Below are 23,009 nucleotides of genomic sequence, written 5' to 3' on the forward strand. Positions count from 1 at the left end.
CATGAACTGGGGAGGATCTGCATCATCTTGATCTCTGTAATAAACTAGCTTTATCATCTATACCATAGCTATCATATTGATTGCTGTTTCCTTTAAGTCTGTGAACAATTGCTTTTCTTATATGTCTTCATAACACGATAATTTATTGAGGATCTGTATTTTTATCTCCTATGCACCCTCTATCTGATGGACGTTTTGCACATTGTACTTAAAGGTGATTCTTCAAGTGTCAACTGTCCAGTGAATCAAGAATAAGACTTGATTCAATTTATGGCACTTATCCATCCTGACAATGTATTCCTAGTAACTGCTCAGATATACAATTAAACAAATGGCGACAGAGTAAGAGATGATGGGACACAGAATTATGGCCGATGCAGTTCACTAACTTTAGTTAGACCCTTGATATTTGGGGGAAAGAGAGGAGGAGTAGAGCACATACTCATTAAAATATGGCAAGGTATTAATGCAAATATTAATTTCTTGCCAGTATTCAAGTTGATGAAACAACTGACTTAAAATTAAAGATGCTAACCTCTTCAATTTCCTTGGCTTTTTCAGCAATTGTTCTAGTGCGATGATCTGTTTGACCCAGGTCTATATTGTCAATGGGTCCTGGTGTACTCAGCTCTGGATCATCCAAGTTTTCTGGTAATAACATTTGAACAGCATCCTAAAATCAAAACAGCAATATGTAACATAGTCCCTTTATATTTTAAACTGTGAATGACAAACTGCATGAAGAGCATGTATTAGCTGGAAATGAAATCCCCTTCCGTTAACCCAATAAATTAAAACATTGAAGGCAACTCAAATGAATTAATTAGTAAGTTTATGAAACCCAACCTACTTGGTGTGCTTATTGAGCTATAGAGAGGTACATAAATGTACAGATGCAGTAGCACCTCATTAGCTATGAGTGATCTTTGGAGACTGGTGAGATGGCTTCAGCTCTCAGCTGTGTGCACGTGTGTACTGGTGCCATAAGATTGTGCTGTGCTGCAGTGCTTCTGGATAAATAACAATGGGAGACACTGCTATCAGGCAGCAATTGCTTTACAGTTTACTTGTTCTTGTAAATAAGTATCAGTTTTTAAAAAATAGAAGAGATTTAAAATTCAAGCAACATTTAAATAATATGCAGGTAAAAACCAACAGTGATTAGATGTACATCATATGATACTTCAATTGACAAGAGTGCTGACAGCAGCATTAAGAACAGCAAAAACAAAAGAAATTCAAATATACAGTTAAAAAGACATCTACAAATCGTGCCACAGAATTTTGCATTGGCTTTTCATTAAATGACAATGCAGAGATTAACAGTTAACGGCAGCTTTGAGATTAATTTGTACATGGCACAAATTGGATTAGATTACAGATGATTCAACCATCAGAGAGAGATTTTGTGGATGAGTAAAGTAGTTGCTGGCATTTAAAATAATTTATAGTTTCCATAGTTTTGGAGCAAATAATATGAGTTTAAACTAGAAAATAAAATCACAGAATTGCATGATTGTACAGATCTTGATGATAAAGATGTCTTGGGAAACAAGTACCTAATGCAAAATACAAGGAGTGAAGAAGAAAACATTCTTTAAAAAATCAAGAAATGGGAAAAGAAGTTATGAAAATTAGTTGGCATTCAAATGTGTTTATAATTTAATATACATAGTAAAAGTTCTGTGATAGAAACTGTTAATTGGAATACTTACACCCTTATTGTGCTCAGCTATTTCCAGTTCAGGAATCTGCTGCTGTTCAGAACTCCATTCATTCACAATCTCTTCATTCAAGTTATCAGATGTTTTGTTGCCTTTTTCAAAGTTTGCACTCTAATGAAACGAAGCAGCACATTACTTTTCAAGCTCTAATTTCAGTTGTATTTGGCATTCTCTGTTCCCACACTCTGCACCAAGAAATAAATAAATCATGCGCCAAAAGGATTTTGCTCTGCACAAGTCAACAATACTAGCTGCTCACTTACTGCCAAATGAATAAAGTATAATTTGTAAGTCTATAAATTAAATATAAAATAAAGTCTATAAGTTTCCTCCAAACTGCAAACAATTAAGCCCTTTCTATTTGAAGGAAGGTAGTTTAAAAATATATAATTTAGGAAAGAAGCCAATCTATTCAGAATAGTTTTGTGCCACAAAACTATTCAGAATGTAAGCAATCTCCTGCAGGGTTAAACATCGATTTTTTGGCCTGGCAACAATGTTCAGATGGTGGGATTAAAGAAGAGGAGTTATTGAAAGACAAGCAGGACAAATTCAGTCCCCATGATAGACAAAAAAAAAATTCCAAATATATTGTTACATTATTATAAATTCCTGGGTACATTTTTTAATCTTACAGTTATGTAAACACCACCTTATGGTCATTGAAGCAAAATACTTCATTATTTCTTGTTAACATAATTTGCAGAATTGTATTTACTAAGTAATTTGGTCATTCTTTACTTTATACAGATTAATTTATTTGATAGATATTTCATAAATTACATTACATAGCACATTCTTTCATGGTGATTGCTGAATGTTGTAAATATAACCATAAAGATGTGTTTACCTTTGAAGAGGTTGGTGGTATTGAAATAGATGGAGATGCATCTCTTGAAGGGACCAATGCACAAACAGATCTTTCCTTATCTGGGAATACAAATCAAGTTCAACTTCAAGTTTACTGTCATTCAACCATACACATGTATGCAGCTAAACGAAACATTGCTCCTCTGGGGCCAAGATGAAAAGCACAGTACATATAGTCACACGTAGCAGATATAGTTCTGATCCAGCACATACAGTGGCAAAATAATAATAGCACAAGTCCCTGAGAGGCACGGCATGAAGATTGACAGGTTGACATAAAATGCGAAGTGCATGTTTAGGTAAGACAATATATTGTTGCTGGCACTATTATAAGAAAACAAGCAGTAGCATAAATATGTGAAACAGCAGCAATAAAAGAAGAAAAGTGACCATTGGAGGATGCTTTTGTACCTGTGAGTTGGGGGGGGAGGGGGGGAAGGGATGGTAGGGCATTCAGTCAGGGTGTACATGTGTGCTTGTTTGGCAGCAAGGTGTTAAGAAGTCTAACAGCCTGGGGGAAGAAGCTGCTACTCAGCCTGAGAGTTCTGGTTCTTATGCTACAGTACCTTCAGCTTGACAACAGGAGGTCATAGAGATTGTGGGAAGAATGGGAGGAGCATTTGACAATGTTAGAGGCACTGCATATGCAGCACTTCTGATATATGTCCTGAATGGGGGCAGGAGAGTGACCACGATGATGTTTTCAGCTATCTGCTCTATCCGTTGCAGAGTCTTGTGACTGAAGTATTTCAATTTTCAGACAGTGATGCAGTTGGTCAGGACATTCTTGATGATCTCCAGTAGAATGTAGTTAGAATGGGGGTGAGCAGGGGAGAACATGGCTTGGCTTAAAGTGGAGGTGCTACTATGCTCTCTTGACTAAAGAGTCGGTGTTGAAGGACGAGGTGAGATCGGCAGTAATGTGCACGCCAAGAAACTTGGAGCTCCTGACTCCCTTCATGGTGAAGCCATTGGTCGGCAGTAAAGAGCGGTCAGCCTCTACTTCCTGAAGTTCACAATCATCTCTTTGTCTTGTCCACATTGACACTTGGATTGTTGTATTTATACCACTCCACAAGCTGCCCTACCTCCTTCCTGTATGGTATTTCATCACTGGTGCTGAAGAGGCCAACCATTGTTGTAACATCAGCAAACTTAATGACTTGGCAGTACAGTCATACTTTAGAAATATGGAGAGCAGTAGGATGAGCACCAGCCCTGGGGGAGGGGGGAGGGGACACTAGTGCTCAACGTTACACAGCCAGAGATGTTGCTGCCAATACAGACTGTCTGTGGTCTCTTCATCACCAAATCCAAGGTCCAGTTACAGAGGAAGGTACTGAGGCCCAACATGGACAGTTTTCCTACCAGCTTCTTGGGAGTGGTTGTATTGAAAACAGAACTGAAGTCAATTAACAACATTCTGACATGGGAAACACCACTGTCCAGGTGGGACAAGTCTGTATAAAGGACAGAAGCTATGGCATTGCCGGCAGACCAAGTTGGGCAATATGCAAACTGGTAGGGGCCCAATGCAGTGGAAAGGGTGGATTCAATGCAGTCCATGACCAGCAGCTGGAAGCACTTCATTATTATTGAGGTCAGTGCCACAGGACAGTACTCATTGTGACAGGATACATTCAGCTTCTTGGGCACTGGGATAGTGGTGGCCTTGAAGCCTGTAGGGACAGTGGTCTCATCCAGGGACATGTTCAGGGTTTCAGTGAGAACATCTGCTAGCTGAGCTACACAGTCAGGTATGTTGTCAGACCTTGCAGATTTGCATGGGTTGACCCTTGCTAAGATCTTCTTCACATCAGCAGTGGCAGACAGAGTGGCTGCTCCTCAGGGGAAGGAGCGACCTTTCTCGCCAACACATCATTTAGTGCATCAAAACATGTATATGGGGCATTCAGCCTGCCAGGAAGAGGTGTCACTGTCAATGGTGCACAGGGTGGTCTTATTGTCAGTTATAGACAATAGACAATAGGTGCAGAAGTAGACCATTCGGCCCTTCGAGCCTGCACCGCCATTCTGAAATCATGGCTGATCATCTACTATCAATACCCGGTTCCTGCCTTGTCCCCATATCCCTTGATTCCCCTATCCATAAGATACGTATCTAGCTCCTTCTTGAAAGCATCCAGAGAATTGGCCTCCACTGCCTTCTGAGGCAGTGCATTCCAGACCCCCACAACTCTCTTGGAGAAGAAGTTTTTCCTTAACTCTGTCCTAAATGATTTTATTCTCAAACCATGCCTTAAATGCCAACTGTCTCTAAAATCACAGAAATGGCTATAGATTTTTTTGTGTGTTGTCCTGTTTTGCCTTCCTGATGGCACAGAAAAGCACAGCTCTTGATGTCTTGACAGTGATCTCATCCCCGAACTGAAGGCAGCATCTCATTCTTTCAGAAGTTCCCAGACCTCTGCTGTCAGCCATGACTTCTGATTGGCCTGAATGGTGATGGGTTTAATGACAATGACGTCTTTGGTGCTCTTTGCCATGTAGCCAGTTGCAGATCCTGCAAATTCATTGATGTTGATCACCATAAGTAGCTGCTTACATGAACATGTTCCAGCTTAGGGACAGAACAGTCCTGTAACATGGCTCTTTCTGGCCAAACACAGATTTCTTTGTGAACAGGTTTGGTGCGTTTAGCAGTGGTCTGTATGCAGCGATTCACATAACATATATGATCAGAGTATCTAAGGTGGAAGCGGGATGGGTGGGGGGGGGGGGGGGCAATCACAAATGCTGGTGTAAACCAAGTCCAATGTGTTCCCTCCTTTGGTAGCAGTCAACATGTTGAAAAAATTTAGGTAGGACTTTTTTAAGGTTTGTGTGGTTGTAGTCCCCAGTTACAATAAACGCAAGTCAGGTTACGCAGTCCAAAGGTCACTGAATGGTGTCATAGAGTTCACAGTGCTTCCCAGCATTTTGCACAGGGGGGGGGGGGGTGTAAATATAGACAGCCACAATCACAGTGGCAGTGAACTCTCTTGGCAGGTAGAAGGGCCTACTCTTCACCATTAAAATCTCCACCAGTGGGCTGCAACTAGTGTAGCATTAACACACCAGGTTTTGTTAAAGTAAATGCACAATCCCACCCCCAGCGGGTCTTACCAGACGTTGCGGCACTCCTATCCGCACGAAAATTGGCGAGTCCCTCTAGCTGGATGGCCGTGTCTGGGATGTTGTCCTGGAGACATGTCTCTGTACGAATATGTGTGCTGCAGTTCACTGTCCCGCTCTGGGTCAATTGCTGTTTGTTTTCCAGGGAGTGTTCATTGGAGGGCGGTACTGGCGGGAGAGCCGTCCCGCAGGCATCAGTCTTTAACCTAAGACGGACTCCAGCGCGCTTACCGCGCTTCTGTTTTCTCTCACACCGCTTCCGGTGCCTCCTCCCCTGGGTGTCTGCAACAGGTGATGTCGCAGCATGAGGGTCTGGACCGTGCAATGACCCGGGGCTACGCAGCTCCTCTGCTGTCGGTCTCACTAATGAACCGGACAAGAGCAACATTAAATGCTGAATTGTAGATCAAGTCTTTAAGCATATGTTGGTTTAAGTTTATTTATTGAGTCCTCTTTATTAAAACTATTACTTATCCTGTTAGAGGTAACTTCAGGCATGCTACTTTGTTTCAGTATTGATATCTGCAGCAATATATAAAGGCTTGGTTCGATTCAACAAGATCATGTGATAAAGTTTTCACTTCTGGAAGCACAAATATATAGTATCGTTGCTTTCAAATTGCATACAAGAGTAACAAAAAATAAAAATAGCCACAATAATTGGTCCGTAAGTGAAATGAAATGCACTTCTTGCATTGCAAATGTTTGGCCTACAAGTTGTGGTGAAAATGACAGTAACATTTCCATCATTATGAACAACACCAATGGCACCATCTGTTGGTCTCATATAAACAGTTAAGCACATAAGTATGGATGAGCCTTTTAATGATAGCCTATGCCTCAGGTGTTCTGTTGCAGTACTAGAACTGAAATATTAATGCCATAATTCCAGCTGACATTGTAAAACAAATATGTGATGTATTACTCACACCATTCAAGAACTAAAATTCCCTCTTCTTACAGTATATTTTTGGGAATATTTATGGTATTTCAGATTCCACCTTAACCCAGATATACACCCTTCAATTACTGTGAACAGTTATTGTTGATGCTTTTTAAATATCTGTTTCCTGCCTGAGAATCCTCCAGTCCTGAGCAACTGGTCAGTCTTCTTGATGACTATGCAACTGTGCCTGTATCTAATTCTCTCATTGCTGGTGATAGTTTGAAAGGCAAGTCAGAATGAGCTTCAAAAAACTCAACTCTCTACTGCCTGCTCAAGGTTTTGATTAGCAGCAATAAATAAAGTTATTTAGCTGCAGGCCAAAAACCCAAGGCTATTTTTAAATTATATCTGAAAAAAAAAGCAGATGTAATAGATTTTGACAGTCAAACATAATGGAAACATTAGAAAGGAACTAAAGCATTAAAACTTTAACTACTTAATTAAGCATCATAACCCAGAAGTCAATTATTAAAACTTCACTATACTATTAGAAAGCAACAAGTGCAAAAAGGGCTCTGATACTTGAAATTTCCTTTTCCATTTGTGTTTGTTTCCCAATATGTAGGAAGAGTACAATACTAGAATTTGAATGAGAGTTACAAGCAGTCTAATATTAAGTTTCATTCTTATTAGTCATACAACAGCCTCATTTTTAAAAAATAATTGATGTTGTGTATTTAATATTCTTATAATATTTGAATAATTAGAATCAATAATCTTGTATATATAGATCAATTAAGCATTCTTGTTCATTTAATTAATTATTAATAATTAATACGTTACATGTATTAAGTGAATTGCATACGTCATCACACTACCACATTATACGCGCGTGCCTCACATGTAAATACAAAGTTTGCCCCGTATTTTGGACCCTCATGTCTTCTTTCGAATCATTATAATGTTTTGAAGTTACAAAACATAACATTGGTGCTGAGGTATTTTTAAAAAATAAACGCGAGATGGCTACCGACCTGTTGAAATGCAATGAGACATTTACACTAAAGAAAACAGCGTGAGGAACGGCAAGTTAAAAAACAGCGCAGCCCAGCACATACAGAGACAGTCGAGATTTTTTTTAAAAAGCAGCGCAGCACATGTTCTTTGGAAGGGAAGACATGATCAAGTTAAAAAAGTCAGGAAAGGGACTAAAGAATGAGTATCAGGTGATAATAATCATGAAAAAAATCAGAAATGACTGGCTACGTCAGAAAAATTATCATGTTTGATTACACAAAAGATAATTGGAATATGCATACTGTTAATTCAGCAATATTTTAAAGCAAATAAGAAGCCAATGAGAAACGAGTACAAATTTTGCCAAGTGCATTGGGTTTAAAGGCATACAACTTAACATGCTCCAACTAAACCAGCAGAAATCAGCTCTGCTAATATTGTCAAAGTGACACAGGAACACTTAGAAAGAACCGAAACCATTGTTGACTGCAGAAGACTTCAGGTTTCACAAGTGGAATCAAAAAAGGGGAGCATACGTATCAGCGTATTAGAGATTATGAACAATGTCAGTTCAGTGATGGGCTTAATGAAACACTAAGAGATTGTTTAGTTTATGGAATCTTAAAAGAAAGCATTCAAAAATGGGTCCTAACAGAAGTACAGCTTACATTTAAAAGAGCAGTGGAAATTTCTGTTTCAATGGAAACTGCAGACAGAAAAAGAATTGAGTTGCAGTGAGGAATGAAAGTGAGCTCGAACAAAATTGCAGCATCTAAAGAGAAACCATCCTGGGTGAACAAACTGTGTTACTGTTGTGGCAACGGCTCACATACACCAAACAAATGCAGTTTTAAAGGCAAAATTTGCAGAACATGCAACAAAATAGGTTACATACAAAGAGCATGTCAAGCAAGCAAAAATAAATGGGTTGCACAGTGAAGAGAAAAAGCTTAAAAAGTCAAGTTGCTGTTTCAAAAAGAGCACTAATTTATGTGCTGTTGATTAAAAATTTGATAATGACAAGTGACACAGAACTATGTATCCTTGAGAGTTACAGTGTGAAAACCAGTAGACAAGCAATATGGCTTACACCAGAAGTGAAGGGTAATTTAATTAAAATGGAATTAAACAGTGGTTTAGCTGTTTCAGTCATTCCACAAAATGAGTTTAAACAGCATTTCAAAGATACTGAACTGACACCTGCAGATAGCCAACTAAGAACTTATACTAGAGAAAAGATAACTCCTGTGGGAATGACATTCATAACAGTGAGATAAAACTATTGAATTGAATTAAATTGATAATAAATAGAACAGTCGGTGTAATATAAAGTACACTCAAATCAGCATGAGTTCATCAGTCTGACTGCCTGGTGGAGGAAGCTGTCCCTGAGCCTGTTGGTCCTGGTTTTTATGCTGCAGTACTGCTTCCTGGATGGCACAGCTAGAATAGATTGTGATTGGGATGGCTTGGGTCCCCAATGATCCTATGGGCCCTTTTTTTTACACAGCTGTCCTTGTAAATGTCCTGAATTATGGGAAGTTCACATCTACAGATGTGCTGGCTGTCCACACTACTCTCTGCAGAGTCCTGCGATTGAGAGAAGTGCAGTTCTCATACGAGGCAGTGATGCAGCCAGTAAGGATGCATTCAATCGTGCCCCTGTAGAAAGTTCTTAGGATTTGGGGGCCCATACCAAACTTCCTCAACCGTCTGAAGTGAAAGAGGCACTGTGTGCCCTTTTCACCTCACAGCTTATGTGTACAGAGCACATGAGGTCCTCAGTGATGTGAATGCTGACGAACTTGAAGCTGTTTACCCTCTCAACCCCAGATCCACTGATGTCAATAGGGCTTAGCTCATCTCCATTCCTCCTGTAATCCACAACCAGTTCCTTTGGTTTTGCGACATAGAGGGAGAGGTTGTTTTCTTGACACCACTGTGTCAGAGAGATGTTTTCTTCCCTGTAGGTCACTTCATTATTGTTTGAGATAAGGTCAATCAATGTAGTGTCGTCGACAAATTTAATTAGCAAATTGGAGCTGTGTGTGGCAATACAATCATGAGTATATAGCAGAGGTAGGCAACCTACGGGGGTTTTCTAGAATGCTTTATTCATTAATTTGAGGCAAAACATAACTAGATGTATTTAAAAGGATACTTCCCATATTTCAAGTTTTTTATGGCATTTATCTTGCCCACCGTCAGCTCATCAATAAATGATCCGGCCCACAGAGGCAAAAGGTTGCCGACCTCTGGTATACAGGGAGTAAAGGAGGTGATTCAGTATGCAGCCCTGAGCCACACTAGGCTTATATGTGGTAAAAACAGGAGGACCAGCATTGTGGGTAAGTGATTGACTGAGACAACTACAACTTGACTGAAGATCCATTTACAATTTGCATGTCTCATCCCCTGCAATGAAGCCATAAGAAAACAAATCAGGAAAGATACTGGATGATACCACAACTGTCTCCATGCCAAACACTATGAACCATTCATTGTCCAACAAAAGACAACCCGGTTTTGGTGCTAGCCTCTGGATGAAAAGCATTTGGACCAAAGAAGAACCATGCTGCTCAGAGAAAACATAGGTGACGAAAGCAGTGGTCTAATAACAGTTTTGAAGGCAACGTATCTGAGAAAGCTTCTGATATGTTAATCTGGCAGTTATTTGTAAAATGTGGCTTGGTTTTTAAACTAGAGGAGAGTACAAAGAGCTTCAGGAAAGTTGCAAGCATTCGGCTTTTGTGAATACAAAGAAGCAGAATCTACTCTGTGTGCATTAAGATTATTGCATTAACTTCAAGTGGGTGACAAAAAGCTGTTTGCAAAAAGATGATGCAAAGACCAAAGCCCAGCTAGATGAATGGAAAGCCAAAAAGAAAGGAGTTAATAGAGATACAAAAACAGAGGATTCATCAGATCATAAAGGAAGCAATGGAAGGATTAATAACAGAATACTTGAGTGAATTAAAAGTACCTTCCCAAGATTTAGATGTACAAACTAGAAGAAGAAAAAGGAAGAAGAAAGGTGGCTACCGCTATCAGAACCACTTCCTGGAATCTCAGAGTTAACAAGAAGGAGGCCCCAAATCCTGAGATTTATTCACAGCTATAAGTTTCACCTGCCAAACAGAGTGATCCCTATTGTCAGGAAAGATGTTATCTCACAAGGGTGAGAAATCCTCCACAGAGATTTATACAAGACTCACATGTCTTCCTTTGAATTAATTTAATGATTTGAAGTTACAAAACATAACACTTGATACCAAAAGAGGAAATTAATTGAACAACAGCAATTGAACCACGATGACGTGGAAAAGATGAGGTTTAATTGTCTAGCACTTCAAAATCAGAATCAGAAGCAGGTTTAATATCATTGGCATATGTAACAAAGTTTATTGTTTTGCAGGTGCAGTACATTCCAATATATAATAATAAAAGCTATAAATTACAATATATATATAAAAAACAAAATTAAATTAAGTAGTGCAAAAAAGAGAGAAAAATACTGAGGTAGTGTTCATAGGTTCAGTGTTCATTCAGAAATCTGATGGTGGAAGAAAGACTGAGTATGGTCTTCAGGCTCCTGTCCTTCCTCCTTGACGGCATCAATGAGAAGAGTCTTGTTGGAGGAAATGCTCTGATTTTTTTTTATCTACCTTACACCTCTGGAAATGGCTTCTCCTTATTCATTTTATCTAAATAACTGATGACTTTGAACACTTCCATCAATCACCTTCGCACTAGAAGCAGATTCTCCAGTGAATCTATATTATTGAAAGATTCTCACGAAATCATTTCACTAAATCTTTTTCACACATTCTCTTGGATCTTCACATCCTTCAAAACTTCAATGATAAATTCCATGTGCCATAGTCTATCCATTCCACCATCTTGCAGTTTAGTCCCATCATCCTCACCATTCTATTCATTACCAAGTTGTGCATTATTTGTAGATTTATGAGCATCAATACCCATGCAATAGAGTCTGGTCTCTTGTCAAGTGGTCACTGGGTCTAGATCTTGTTCTGTGAAGGTTGTGCAATAGATATCCACTGTCCAGCAGCTCTTCATGTCAGAAGAAACCATGCACAGAGAATGCCCACTGCAAAGTATGAAGCTTGGACCTGGAACATCATGAAGTAAACAAGTCACTTTTTATTGTCATTTTGACCATAACTGCTGGTACAGTACACAGTAAAAACAAGACATTTTTCAGGACCATGGTGCTACGTGAAACAGTACAAAAGCTACACTGAACGTAAAAACAACACAGAAAAAAATCTACACTAGACTACAGACCTACCCAGGACTGCATAAAGTGCACAAAACAGTGCAGGCATTACAATAAATAATAAGCAAGACAATAGGCACAGAAGAGGGCAGTAAGTTGGTGTCAGTCCAGGCTCTGGGTATTGAGGAGTCTGATGGCTTGAGGGAAGAAACTGTTACACAGTCTGGTCGTGAGAGCCCGAATGCTTCGGTGCCTTTTCCCAGATGGCAGGAGGGAGAAGAGTTTGTATGAGGGGTGTGTGGGGCCCTTCAAAATGCTGTTTGCTTTGCAGATGCAGTGTGTAGTGTAAATGTATGTAATGGCCGGAAGAGAGACCCTGATGATCTTCTCAGCTGACCTCACTATCCGCTGCAGGGTCTTGCGATCCGAGATGGTGCAATTTCCGAACCAGGCAGTGATGCAGCTGCTCAGGATGCTCTCAATACAACCCCTGTAGAATGTGATGAGGATGGGGGGTGGGAAATGGATTTTGCTCAGCCTTCGCAGAAAGTAGAGACGCTGCTGGGCTTTCTTTGCTATGGAGCTGGTGTTGAGGGACCAAGTGAGATTCTCTGCCAGGTGAACACCAAGAAATTTGGTGCTCTTAAGGATCTCTACCGAGGAGTTGATGTTCAGCGGAGAGTGGTCGCTTCGTGCCCTCCTGAAGTCAACAACCATCCCTTTTGTTCACATTCAGAGACAGGTTGTTTGGCTCTGCACCAGCTAGATTGTTGTTAACCGCTGCACCTCCTCTCTGCATGCTGACTCGTCGTTCTTGCAGATGAGATCCATCAGTAATAGACCTAAATGTTGTTCTGCTATCATAGCTTGAGAACACAGATGTGTTAATGACAATATTGTTGCACTGAACGAGACATGCCAAGCAGGAGATAACCAATTCAATGAACAAGACTAGACTAGAGAGGGAACACAGAAAAAAGAATGCCACTTTTACACAGTGAACTTCATCATGAAGAATGGGCTAGTCAAAAGCTTGGCAACTTTCCTTGTTGATAAAACAATTATCTTCTGACCCTCTACTCACTCTAACTGGAACCTTTATCAGTGCAGGAAGGATGCTGATGCTTTGAGAGTGTGTAAAAAAAGTTATCTAGGATGATGCCTGGTTTAGAGAGCATGAACTACAAGTAGAGGTTGGACAGAGTCAGGTTGCTTACTCAGTGGTAGAGGCTGAGGTAAGATCTGACACAAGTTTATAAAGTAAACAGCCTGTATCCTTTCCCCAGTATTGAAATGTCTAATACCAGAGGACAGAGGTACATTAATTTAAGTTGTGAGGGGCAAGCTCAAATGAGAAATGCAGGGGTTTTTTTGCACAGAGAGTGGTGGGTACCTGGAATGTGCTGCCAGGATTGCTGGAGATGAATATGATAGAGGTATTCAAGAGACTCTTAAATAGGGACAAAAAGCACAGGATAGACCAGACAGTCTAGAACTAGTGACCACAAGTTTAAGCTGAAAGGAAAGAAATTAAAAGAGATCTGAAGGGTATGTTTTCCTACACAGAGCGAGTGGGGGGTGTCTGGAATGAGCTGACAGAGGAAATGCTGGAGGCAAATACAATTACAACACTTAAAAGGCATTTGGATATGAACTTGGAAAGAAGAGGCATAGAGATATGTGCCAAATGCAGGATAAGGGTTTAATGGAATTAGCATTTTGTTTAGCATAGACAAGGTAGTCCAAAAGGACCTATTCTGTACAGTATGTTTCTCTGATCTCCAAAAAGATCCAAACCAATTAAAAAAATCTCCCAATGACTACCACTACTTCAGTCATTTACAATTTCTCAGTCTGCAGCCAATCACAACCTTCTCTCCAAAATGAAACACATGCAATTTCAAGATTCAAGATTCATTTATTATCAAAGAATGTATAAATACAACCTTGAGATTTCCTTACTCACAGGTAGCCACAAAGCAAAAAAACCGAAAGAGCCCAATTAAAAAAAAGAATAAAAATAAAAATAAAAGACCAACACTTGAGAGAGAAAAAATAAAATACATGCAAACAATTGAAATGAGTAACACCAGTTCAAGCCAAAATTGAGACCTCAGATCCAAACCCCAGATAAGGCCCAAAGTCTCACTTATCAGTTCACCATATTAGCAGCAGCTGGGGCAGTCAGCATTTAAACTGACCCAACAACAGAACAGCGAAGGGCTCTGCAGCCTGGAGAGAGGAGTGAAGATCGCCAAGAGTGAGCAAAATCGGCTCTCTCCTCCAATCTGGGCCGGTGTTTTCACAGTAGGTAATTTTATCAAAAAAGGTAATGGACATAAAACTCATAACTGTTTCTCATTCCAAAGATGCTGCGTGACTTGCTGTTTATTTCCAGGATTTTCTTTCAAATTTATGGCAACTGCAGTTCTGTACTTTTCCATAGGATGGAGCCAAAGGTCACCGCAACAGGGCAAACATTTCAGTATCCTCTCTTTCAAAGCAACACAGAGTACCCCATATTGAATGGGAGGAAATGCCATCCAGCTAGAGGGACTAAAATCTTTTCATGCAGATAGGAATGCCATGACCTCTGGTAAGACCCACTGTTCACTGCTGGTACAGCTTTTAATAGTGAAGTATAGGCCTTATTACCTACCAAGAGAGTTTTTGCCACTATGATTAAGGCTGTGTATTCCCCCCCTCCTCCCCACTACCTTTGTGCCAATGGTGGGGAAGCACTGAGTGAACTTAATCAAAGACCTGCAAACCACATACTGTGACATTTTTGTAACTGGGGATTTCAACCGCACAAATCTAAAAACATGACTGACTAAATTTTATCAACATGTTGATTTTGCTACCGGAGGAGAGAACACACTGGAGTTGGTTTACACCAACATTCATGGTTGCATCCGCCATCCCGTTCCCACCTTAGATATTCTGATCATATATGTTATGCGAATCGCCGCATACAGACCACTGCTAAAACATGCCAAACCAGTTTGCAAGGAAATCAGTGTTTGGCCAGAAGGAGCCAAGTCAGCATTACCGGAAGGGAGGCAGCTACTTATGGTGATCATATCAACATTGACGAATAGACAGGATTTGTGACCAGCTACAAGGCAAAAAGCACCAAAGATATCACTGTCATTAAACCCGCCACCATTCGGGCAAATCAGGAACCATGGCTGACAGCAAAGGTCGGGGCATGGCTGATAGAATGAGATGCTGCGTTCAGTTTGGGGAGTAAGGTGGCTCTCAGGTCAGCAAGAGCTGTGCTTTTCCACATCATTAGGAAGGCAAAATGGGATTACATACAAAAAAAATCTACTGTGACACCAGGGACACACATTGCATGCAGCAGGGCATTCAGGCCACAGCAGACTAAAAGACCACCTTGCACGAGAAAAATTCTAGCCAGGTTCAACACACGCGAAGCTGCAGGGTCTGACAACTTACCTGACTATGTGCTCAGAGACTATGCAGTCCAGCTAGCGAATATTCTCACTGACATCTTCAACATCTCCCCAAATCAGTCCACCATACCTGCAGGCTTCAAGGCCACCACAATCATCCCAGTCCCCAAGAAGCCAACTGTATCCTGCCTCAATGACTACAGTCCTATGGCACAGACCTCAGTATAATGAAGTGCTTCTACCGGCAGGTTGTGGTCTGCATTAAATCCAGCCTTTGCACCAACATTGGACCCCTACCAGTTTCCACATTGTCCAACTTGGTCAACCGACAATTCCATTACCTCCACCCTTAAACATTCTGTAACTGGATCTTGTCTTCTTGATGAAGAGACCACGGACAGTCTGTATTGGCAGGAACATTTCTGGCTCCATCACACTGAGCACTGGTGCCTCCCAGGGCTGTGTACTCAGCCAACTGCTTTTCACACTGCTAATGTATGACTGTACAGACGGCCCTCCTTATCCGCGGGGTATTGGTTCCGGGACCCCCCACGGATGCTCAAGTCCCTTATATAAAATGGCGTAGTATTTGCATATAACCTATGCACATCCTCCCGTAAACTTTAAATCATCTCTAGATTATTTATAATACCTAATACAAGGTAAATGCAACGTAAACGTAAATCCCGATTCTCCTGTGACCTTTAAGTTCTGAAGCTGTAGCGCTTTACATAGCTAGCTTCAAACTCCTTCCTCTTGCTCACAACACAAGTAGCGAACAAACGAGACGCGAAGTGAACAATGTTCAAACTTTTAATCATCTCTAGATTACAGTACTTATAATACCTAATACAATGGAAATGCTATGTAAATAGTTGTTACACTGTCTTGTTTAGGGAATAAGGACACTTTGGAGGAGGCTCAATAATACTAAAGTCAGGATCTGTGGAGGTTGAGGGCTGAGGACCACTTCCGCAAGCGACATGCCACTTTTCAAAAGATCTAAGATTTCTACTTTCTCGGCAAGAGATAGCACTTTACACTCCCTCTTAGCCTTTGAGGAATTGCTTTGACTATCTAATTGCTTTTTAGGAACCATTTTTTCACAGAAACAAAGTAGCGACCGAACGAGATGCGAGGCTAACAATGCTCAAACAACAAGTGCTGGAGAGAGAACTTTGGGTTTTCCTGATCCGCAGTTGGTTGAGTCCATGCATGCAGAATCCGGGGATAAGGAAGGCCGACTGTATTGCCAAATCCAGTTCTAACCATGCTGACAACACAACAGTGATTGGCCTCATCAGCAACAATGATGAAACAAATAAAGGGAGGAGAATGGAGAGGCTTGTGGACTGCTGTAAACACAATAACCTGAGTCTCGATGTGGACAAGACTAAAAAAATTATTGTAGACTTCAGAAAGATGCAGCTGACCACTCCCTCTGACATATCAACTGTTTTTCCATGGAGAGTCAGGAGCACCAAGGTTCTTGATATGCACATTACTGTTGATTTCACCTGGTCCCTCAACATTATCACTTTGCCAAGAGAGCACACCAGCACTTCCACTTCCCAAGCAAACTGAGGCAAGTGAGACTCCTGCCCACACAGCCCCCATTCTCATCTCATTCTAATGGACACCATTAAGTATGTCCTGATCAGTTGCATCTATCTGGTATGGGAATTGTAATGCATCAGATCATAAGACACTACAATGGATAGCAAGGTCTGTGAAAACATCATTGGTATCTCTCTCTCCCCCCGTCCCATTTAAAACATATCAGAAGCACTACATACGCAGTGCCGCCAGCACTGTCAAAGACTCCTCCATCTTTTCCACAATCTGTTTGACCTCCCGTTATCAGGTAGAAGGTACCGTTGCATAAGAACTAAAACCATCAGGCTGGGTCAGAGCTTCTTTCCCCAGGCTGTTAGACGCCTTCATGCCCTGCAGCCACCAAAGCACACATGTATACTATGTCTGAATATCCTGCCCCCACCCCCTCCCCAACTCATGGATACAACACGAGCATCCTCCACTGGTCACTTCTCATCTTTTATTGCTGCTGTTTCACATATTTACACTAAATGCTTGTTTTATTGTAATAATGCCAGTAACATTATACTATCTTACATAAATGTACATCTCGCACTTTATGAACCTGTCAATCTTCAGGCCATACCACTCAGGGATTTGTTCTGATATTATTTTGTGACTGTATGTGCTGTTCTGTGACTATGTGCACTGTGTTTTGTAGCTTGGCCCCAGAGGAATGATGTTTTGTTTAGCTGTATTCATGCGTATGGGTGAATGACAATAAATTTAAACTTGAACCTAAATTTCAAGAAACCGTTAAAAGCAACTAGACTGAACAAGCATCAATTCATAACATTTTACTTATGTTAAAAAATAAAATCACAAAAGATTTTCTGCACAACACCATGTCTTGCCCATAATTGTATCCTAAGTACAAGTTTGTCCGGTAGCGTATTTGGCATTTTCAGTAAAAGGGGACTATTGATTTAAGATTGTTACATTGTTAAAGCAGTATTATGTGACACCTATCTTTGAAAAATTATAGGCAGAGAACTGTAGATGCACATGGAATGAAATCTTAGTGTGCAGAGTGCCGGCTTTGTGATTAAGTTTACTTCCATAGCCACAGGGTTACAACAAGAACACAGACACTTGATTTGTTGACTCATGATTAATGTCATAACATTATAAAATTTAGATTAACAATTACTATCATGTTAAAAATGTACAGGCTTATTAACAACCATTTCTTACATGACCTAGTGTTTTAGTATTGTTACTATTATAGAAAGCCTAAAATCAACAACACATTAACTCTATTAATGCGGTATATGATGAAGAAACAAAGCAAAATAACATAACAGGAAACAGGCTATTCAGCCTCTCGTGTCTGCTGTCATTCAGTAAGATCTTACCTGATCTTTTCTCGTCAGGGTTAAAAACTAAAATTCTATCAATTTCTGACTTGAATAATGTTAGGGACTTTCGCAGCTTTCTGAATTCCATCTTCTTACCATGTTTGCTCTGAACAGACTCAGAGCAATACAGCACAGACACAGTGGTGCTAGAAAGTTTGTGAACCCTGTAGAATTTTCTCTAATTACTGCATAAAAATGACCCAAAATGTGATCAGATCTTCACACAAGTCTTAAAACTAGATAAAGAGAAAATTTTTAAATAAATAACACAAAAACATTGTACTTGTTCATTTATTTATTGAGAAAAATGATTCAATACTACATTTTGTTTGATGGTGAACCTTTGCTTTCAGTAACTGGAGTGACCCCCTTGTACAACAATAACTTCAACCAAATGTTTCTGGGAACTGTTTCAGTTCTGCACATCAGCTTGAAGGAATTTTAGGCCATTCCTCCTTCCAAAACTGCTTCAACTCTGGGACGTTGGTGGGCTTCTTTGCGGGAACTGCTTGCGACAGGTCCCTCCACAATATTTCTATAGGATTAAAGCCAGGACTTTGACTCGGTCATTCCAAAACTCAATTTTTTTCTTTTTAAACTATTCTGTTGTTGACTTACTCTTGTCTGTTAGATCATTGTTTTGTTGCTTTATCCAACTTCTATTAAGCTTCTCGTGATAGACTGCTACCCTGACATTTTCCTGTAAAATGTTGATACAATTTTAAGTTCATTGTTCCCTCAGTGATTGCACGTTGTCCAGGCCCTGAAACAGCAAAGCAGCTCCAATCCATGATGCTCCTTTCACCATGCTTCACAGTTGGGATGAGGTTTTGGTGTTGGTGTGCAGTACTCATTTTTCTCCAAACATTGCAATGTGTATTTCTGGCAAAAAGTTCAACTTCTGGGAACATCATCCCAGAAGCATTGTAGAACATTCAGGTGGTCTTTTGCAAACTTGAGACGCGTAGCGATTTTTTTTTGGGAGAGCAGCGCTTTCCTCAATGGTTTCCTTCCATTAACACCGTTCTTATTCAGTGTTTTTCTTATAGTGGACACGTGAACAGAAGCTTCAGCAAGTTCTAGGGGGTTTCTGCAGGTCTTTTGCTGTTATCCTTGGGTTCTTTTTCACTTCCTTCAGTATTACGCATTGTGCTCTTGGTGTGATCTTTGCAGGATGCCCACTCGTAGACAGAGTAGCAACATTACCGGGTTTCCTCCGTTTGTAGACAATTTCTCTTACTGTGGATCGATAAACATGCAGATCTTTAGAAGTACTTTTATAGCCTTTTCCAGCTTCACGCATCTCTACAATTCTTCTTCTAAGGTCCTCTGAAAGTTGTTCTATCGAGGCTTGATACATATAAACAAATCTTTCTTGAGAAGAGCAGGCTCTGTCAGTAACCTGACTTTGTATGTCTTTTTTTTTTAAATAGGACAGGGCATCTCTACAACTCATACCTCCAATGTCATCTAATTGACTGGAACACCTGACTCCAAATAGCTTTTGTAGAAGGCATTACCCTAAAGGCTCACATACTTTTTCCAACAAATACATGTAATATTGGATCATTTTTCTCAATAAATAAATGAACAAGCATAATGTTTTTGTGTTATTTATTAAATTGGGTTCTCTATCTCGTTTTAGGTCTTACATGAAGATCAGATCAAATTTTAGATCATATTTATTAATGCCTCTCATAATTTTAAATCTTTCTTACTTAGGGCTCCCCCTCATTCTCCTACATTTGGTGAATAAAAAACCTGGTGTGGCCAACCTACAATTCTGGCCTTCTAGCCCTGGCAACATCCTCATAATTTTTTTTCCCCCGCAGCCTTTCTAGTTTAACCATGTCTTTCAATACTATACACATTTGATGCTGCCTCAACAACTTATGCAACTGTAATATAATGTCCCAACTCTTATACTGAATGCCCTTGCTGATGAAAGCCAGTGTGATAAATGCCTTTTTCACAATCCTGTCTAATTGTTACACTGCTATCAATGAACTATACACTTGTACTCCTAATCCCTCTGTTCCATTACATTCCCCAACGCTTTACAGTTCACAATACACACTCAGTGGCCACTTTATTAGGTACCTCCTGTACTTAATAAAGTGGCCTCTGAGTGTATGTTTCTGGTCTTCTGCTGCTACAGCCTATCTACTTCAAGGTTTGATGTGTTGTGCACTCAGAGATGCTCTTCTGCACACTACTGTTGTAACCCTAAAAAAAAATCCAGTGAACGGCAGTTCAGTGGGCGAAAACACTTTGCTAATGAAGGAGATCAGAAGAGAACGACCACACTGATTCAAGCTGACAGGAAGACAACAGTAACTCAAATAATCATGGGTTACTGGCCATTCTCCTCTGACCTTAACAAGGTGTTTTCACTAATAAAGTGGCTACTAAGTGTATAAGGGGTGGCGGTATGGAGATACATCTCTACCAAAGGAGGTGTAAGGCACCCCTTCCTTCCACTAGCCTGCAGCTCACTCTTGGGCAAGGTGTAGCACCTACTTAGTCCCCCGATCAGGGTCACATGAGCCGTGGGAGCAGCTGGTGTACATCACAAGTCCTGGCAGACAATCTCTGAAGAGTATTGGTAATAGCTGGGGTTACCTGTCTTGTAAAGACACTGCCCAGAGGAAGGCAATGGCAACCACCTCTGTAGAAAAATTTGCCGAGAATAATCATGGTCATGGAAAAACCATGATCGCCTATATTGTATGATACACACATAATGAATGATGAATGAAGCGTATAATTCCCTAGTCAGACCACATTTGGAGAGTTCTGTTCCATTCTGGTCACCTCATTATAGGGAGGATGTGGAAATTTTAGTGATAATGCAGAGGAAATTTACCAGGATGCTGCCTGGATTAGACAGCATGTATTATGAGGAAAGGTTGAGTGGGCTTTTCTCTATGAAGTGGAGTATGAGAGGTAATTCGATTAAAGGTGTATAAGATGATAAGAGGTACCGATAGATTGGACAGCTAGTAACTTTTTCCCCAGGGCGGAAATGGTTAACATGAGGGGGCATAATTTTACAGTGATTGCAGGAATGTATGGTGGGAGGAGGGAGGGTGTCAAAGGTAGTTTTTTTGCAGAGTGATGGGTGTATGGGGTGATAGTAGAGACAGATTAGGGGCTTTTAAGAGACTCTTAGATACGCACATGGATGAAATAAAAGTAGAGGGGTATGCAGGAGGGAAGCGCTAGATTGATCTTGAAGTTAGTTAAAAGGTTGGCACAACATTGTGGCCAAAGGGCCTGTACTGTTCTACATTCCATGTTAATTTTTTGTGATTTGTGAACATTGCACACAGGTTCCACTCAACATTAATGGCATTCAAAAAAACTTAGTTTTTTGAAGAAAAAGACTGCAGATGCTGGAAAGTGAAACAAAAATTAGACTGCTGTAAGAATCAAACAGGGTCTGTGGATGATGTTGGTTAAGCATCCTTGTTCGCTTAAATAATTCATAATATGTGAATTGCATACATCATCACTCTACCACGTGATAAGTGCCCACTTCACTTAAAATAAACATGAAGTTGTCTCACATTTCTTACTATCGCATCTTCCTTCGAATTAGTTTAATATTTTGAAGTTACAAACAACATTGGTGACGAGGTATTTTAAAAATGAACCTGAGATGGCCATTGATCTGTTGAATCGTAGCAAGACAGTTGAACTAACACCAAAAAAAAATCGCAGCAAGGAACGGTGAGAGAAAAAGACACAGCCCAGCAAGTGCAAAAGCAATTGACTTTTAAAAAAGTCAGAAACGGAAGAATTTAGGGGTTCATGAAGAATGAGCACTGGGTAATAATAATCATAAAAAACATCAGAAATGGCTAGCTACATCGGAAAGAATGACACACTTAATTGCTCAACTGGTAACTGGCTCAAGTATGCTGATTCAACAGTATATTGAAGCAAATGAAATAGCCAATGAGAAATGAGTTCAAATTTTGCTGAGTGCATTGGGTTTAAAGGTATTCAGTTTGCTTTGAAATTTAACTGCCCCAACCAAACAACAGAAATAAACTTTGCTGATATTGTCAAAGTAATTCAGGAATATTCAGAATCAAAGCCACTGTGGACTGCAGAACACGTTAGCTTTCATAAGTGGAATTAAAAAGAAGGGAGTCCGTTTTAGCGTACATGGCTAAATTTAAGAAACTGTCAGAGCATTATCCATTCAGTAATGGGCTTATTGATGCACTGAAAGATTGTTTAGCTTGTGGAATCTTTCAAGAAAGCATTCAAAAATGGCTTCTAGCTGAAACACAGCTTACATTTAAAAGAGCAGTGGAAATCACTGTTTCAATGGAAACCGCAGAGATGCAATTGAGTTGTAATCAGGAACGAAAGTGAGTGTGAACAAAATAGCAGCATCTAAACAAAAACCAGCCTGGCTGAACAAATTGTGCTACCATTGTGCCAGGGTCTCATATACACCAAATTAATACAGGTTTAAAGGTGAAACTTGCAGAAAATCCAACAAAGTAGGACACACACAAAGAGCATATCAGGCAGACAGAAACAAACGGACTGCTCATGGAAGAGAAAAGGCTGAAAAGTCAAGTTGGAGTTTCAAAAAGAGCATTAATCTTCATGCTGTTGATGAAAAATCTGATAATGATGAGAGTGACACAGGACTGTGTAGCCTTGAGATTTATAGTGTGAAAAGTAAAAACAGACAATCAATATGGCTTACACCAGAAGTGAACAGCAAATTAATTAAAATGGAAT

At 40.1% G+C, this 23,009-nt stretch overlaps 1 protein-coding gene across 1 annotated transcript in view; it reads right to left on the bottom strand.

The window, feature by feature from the left end:
* LOC140734020 (periphilin-1-like) overlaps positions 1 to 23,009 on the bottom strand; it is a 124,879-nt gene that overhangs the window by 41,664 nt on the left and 60,206 nt on the right. Inside the window, exons 6-9 of the mRNA XM_073057599.1 lie at positions 5,721 to 6,092; positions 2,575 to 2,654; positions 1,716 to 1,835; positions 536 to 673 (exon numbers count right to left, since the gene is read on the bottom strand). Of these exons, the coding sequence (XP_072913700.1) occupies positions 536 to 673; positions 1,716 to 1,835; positions 2,575 to 2,654; positions 5,721 to 6,092 (710 nt within the window). The remainder of the gene's footprint in view (positions 1 to 535; positions 674 to 1,715; positions 1,836 to 2,574; positions 2,655 to 5,720; positions 6,093 to 23,009) is intronic.

Source organism: Hemitrygon akajei, chromosome 10 (assembly GCF_048418815.1).
Source record: "Hemitrygon akajei chromosome 10, sHemAka1.3, whole genome shotgun sequence".
NCBI classification, from domain to species: domain Eukaryota; kingdom Metazoa; phylum Chordata; class Chondrichthyes; order Myliobatiformes; family Dasyatidae; genus Hemitrygon; species Hemitrygon akajei.